Source organism: Montipora capricornis, chromosome 8, assembly GCF_036669925.1.
Source record: "Montipora capricornis isolate CH-2021 chromosome 8, ASM3666992v2, whole genome shotgun sequence".
Taxonomy (NCBI): domain Eukaryota; kingdom Metazoa; phylum Cnidaria; class Anthozoa; order Scleractinia; family Acroporidae; genus Montipora; species Montipora capricornis.
Window position 1 is genome coordinate 46361473 of NC_090890.1, and position 2500 is coordinate 46363972.

General features: G+C 39.6%; 1 protein-coding gene across 2 annotated transcripts in view; it reads left to right on the top strand.

The window, feature by feature from the left end:
- Window positions 1-2500, top strand: part of LOC138060088 (uncharacterized) — a 16461-nt gene that overhangs the window by 10636 nt on the left and 3325 nt on the right. For both annotated transcript variants that reach the window (XM_068905789.1, XM_068905791.1), the window contains one exon: window positions 1090-1152. In XM_068905789.1, the coding sequence (XP_068761890.1) occupies window positions 1101-1152 (52 nt within the window). In that variant the 5' untranslated portion in view covers window positions 1090-1100. The remainder of the gene's footprint in view (window positions 1-1089; window positions 1153-2500) is intronic.

Below are 2500 nucleotides of genomic sequence, written 5' to 3' on the forward strand. Positions count from 1 at the left end.
TGTTATTTGGGATATTGTTTCCAAGTCTTTGAACATTAATTAATCAATTGAGGGTTCTTTTCGCCTGCAACGCAAGCACTGAAGCGCAAGGAACTTTGCACAGACGCAGTCTTTAATCTTCACAACAGTAGTAACTGTCTGAGAACCCACACACAGTTGGAAGCGAGTAACTGTCTACCAGAACCCACGCACAATTGGCAGCGAGTAACTGTTTGAGAACCCACACACAATTGGAAGCGAGTAACAGTAACTGTCTGAGAACCCACACACAATTGGCAGCGAGTTACCGTTTGAGAACTCACACACAATCGGCAGTGATTAACTGTCTGAGAACCCACACACAGTTGGCAGCGAACAAGACATAGTGTTCCCTGTTGTCTTCTGTGGTTTATCATGGTTGAGAGGATAAACGCTAGGAGATTGGCCTATGTCAGGGAATCCGCAGTGTCCTATTGTTGACGCTCCTCCATGGGTAGCACTACAGATAATGTAGGAGTAACTTTACGTCTAACAACACAGTAGAAGTGCGCTTCTCGGCTCTGCCAACAGCCTGCGAACGGTGTTCTCCGTCTGGAACTGAGAGAGTTCCACATAGTAACATCTCCAGTTTGAACTAAACTGTGCTAAATAATAATAATAATAATAATAATAATAATAATAATAATAATAATAATAATAATGATAATAATAATAATAATAATAATAATATAATAAGTTTGCGTTACGTCGCTGCTGAAAAACCACAGCCTTATATAGCATTCGTGCCAAAAATTATTTGAAAACAGTTTTTCATAGTTTACACAAATAAACGTACCAGAAACGTCACTCAAGACACCTCAATTGCTTGCTTTTCGTAACTCTTTAGTCCATTTAAGAGGTCGCCATTTATTGACTATTTAAGGAGTCCCTTTCATACGTTGTCACTTATTAACCAATCAGAATGCAACGAGTTGCCCTTTTTTATCTCCATTAAATTCTGCATCGTGATGTTGAAAAACTACATTTCTCTAAACCAATCGGAAACGAGACATTTTTCATACATATATATATATATATCATTAACTTCGTTGCTTTATGTTGTTTCTTCAGGATAACGCATCATGAAGATCGTTATTGTTTTCGCCACGCTAATTTGTGCAGCCTCCTTGGCAGGTAAGAACTAGAACAATCTAAAAAACGCGTCATATAAATATTCGGGTGGGAAAAGTTTTCTGCATACGACGTGCATACTTGAGTCAAGCCCTCGTGTAGACCAACATTTTTCAGTATTTGGTGCAACGACACCAAACATTTTTATTATACTTTTTTTACTCGAAAAAAATGTGAGTAGGTTTATATATCAAACATATCACATCAGTTTCATGGCGGTTTACAATTCTCTGCGTTGTAGAGCACCAAAACCGGGGGAGACTTACTCTTCGCGAACAGTGTGTGGTTCTAGTGTAACGTCCCACAGTCATGATCAACAGGAACGATTTTGAGACGGCACGGTTTATATATAGTCCTTCTCCGAGAAAACTTGACAGTCTAACCATTTGCGGATGTCACTACGTATACAAAGACGGCACTTCAATTCTCCTCATGGAGTTATCTGTAGGATACCCGGCCTGTGGGGTGAACCCGCGATCTTCCGCGAAAAAGTCCGATTTTTAATTAAATGAGCCGTCGGTACAGTAGAAAGCACCAAATTCTTAGCAGTATTCTAGGCATCACGTTTGTGCATCGGGTGAACTCTTTTGGACGACGGGAGATTAATAAAACGTGAGAAGAAAGATGCGATAAAAAAGCAAAAACAAATGAAAGTGCGAATTAGACTTCAGCTCACAGTTATTTATTTAGTCATTACGATAATCAATTAAATAAACAATATTGTTCAAGTGGCAAGGAAGCCCATGCAGAGGAAAACAGTAGGTTTTTAATTAAAGCTTGCGCTCCCTAGACTAAACAGAAAGATTTTAGTAACCTCGCGGCTACGCCAGAAGGCAAACGTGAGGTTGAACGTTCTGTTTTTGCTAAACTGATTAGCCAAAAAGAAACTTGTTTGATATTTTCCTTTTTTTTTTGGGCTGTTCGTAGGTGCTATCGAGCTGCTTCTCAAAAGCGAAAGTTAAGTTGGAATAACCAAATTCTCGTACTTTGACAACCAGTTTCAGCTTGAACGTGATGCTTAGATCTCTTCAACAAAGTTACTGAATAACGGAAAGTAACGGACGAAATTGAAACAAATTTTGGATGAAAAATACATCAGCAAAATATAATACTGATTTTTTATTTCGCTTAACTGCAGAATACCCCGCCACTCGAACTATATTCCACGTAGCCGGCAACGCGGTACGCGGTACTCAGAAATAGGAATGCACAATACTGTAGAATACCCCGCCACTTGGACTAATTTCCAAATGAACTAAATTTCAAAATGGCGCAGCGATGTTATATGTGCTGGCTACGCGGTACGCGGTACGCCGTGACATTCCTCGTTCTTAAAGCGTCAAAGCCGAAG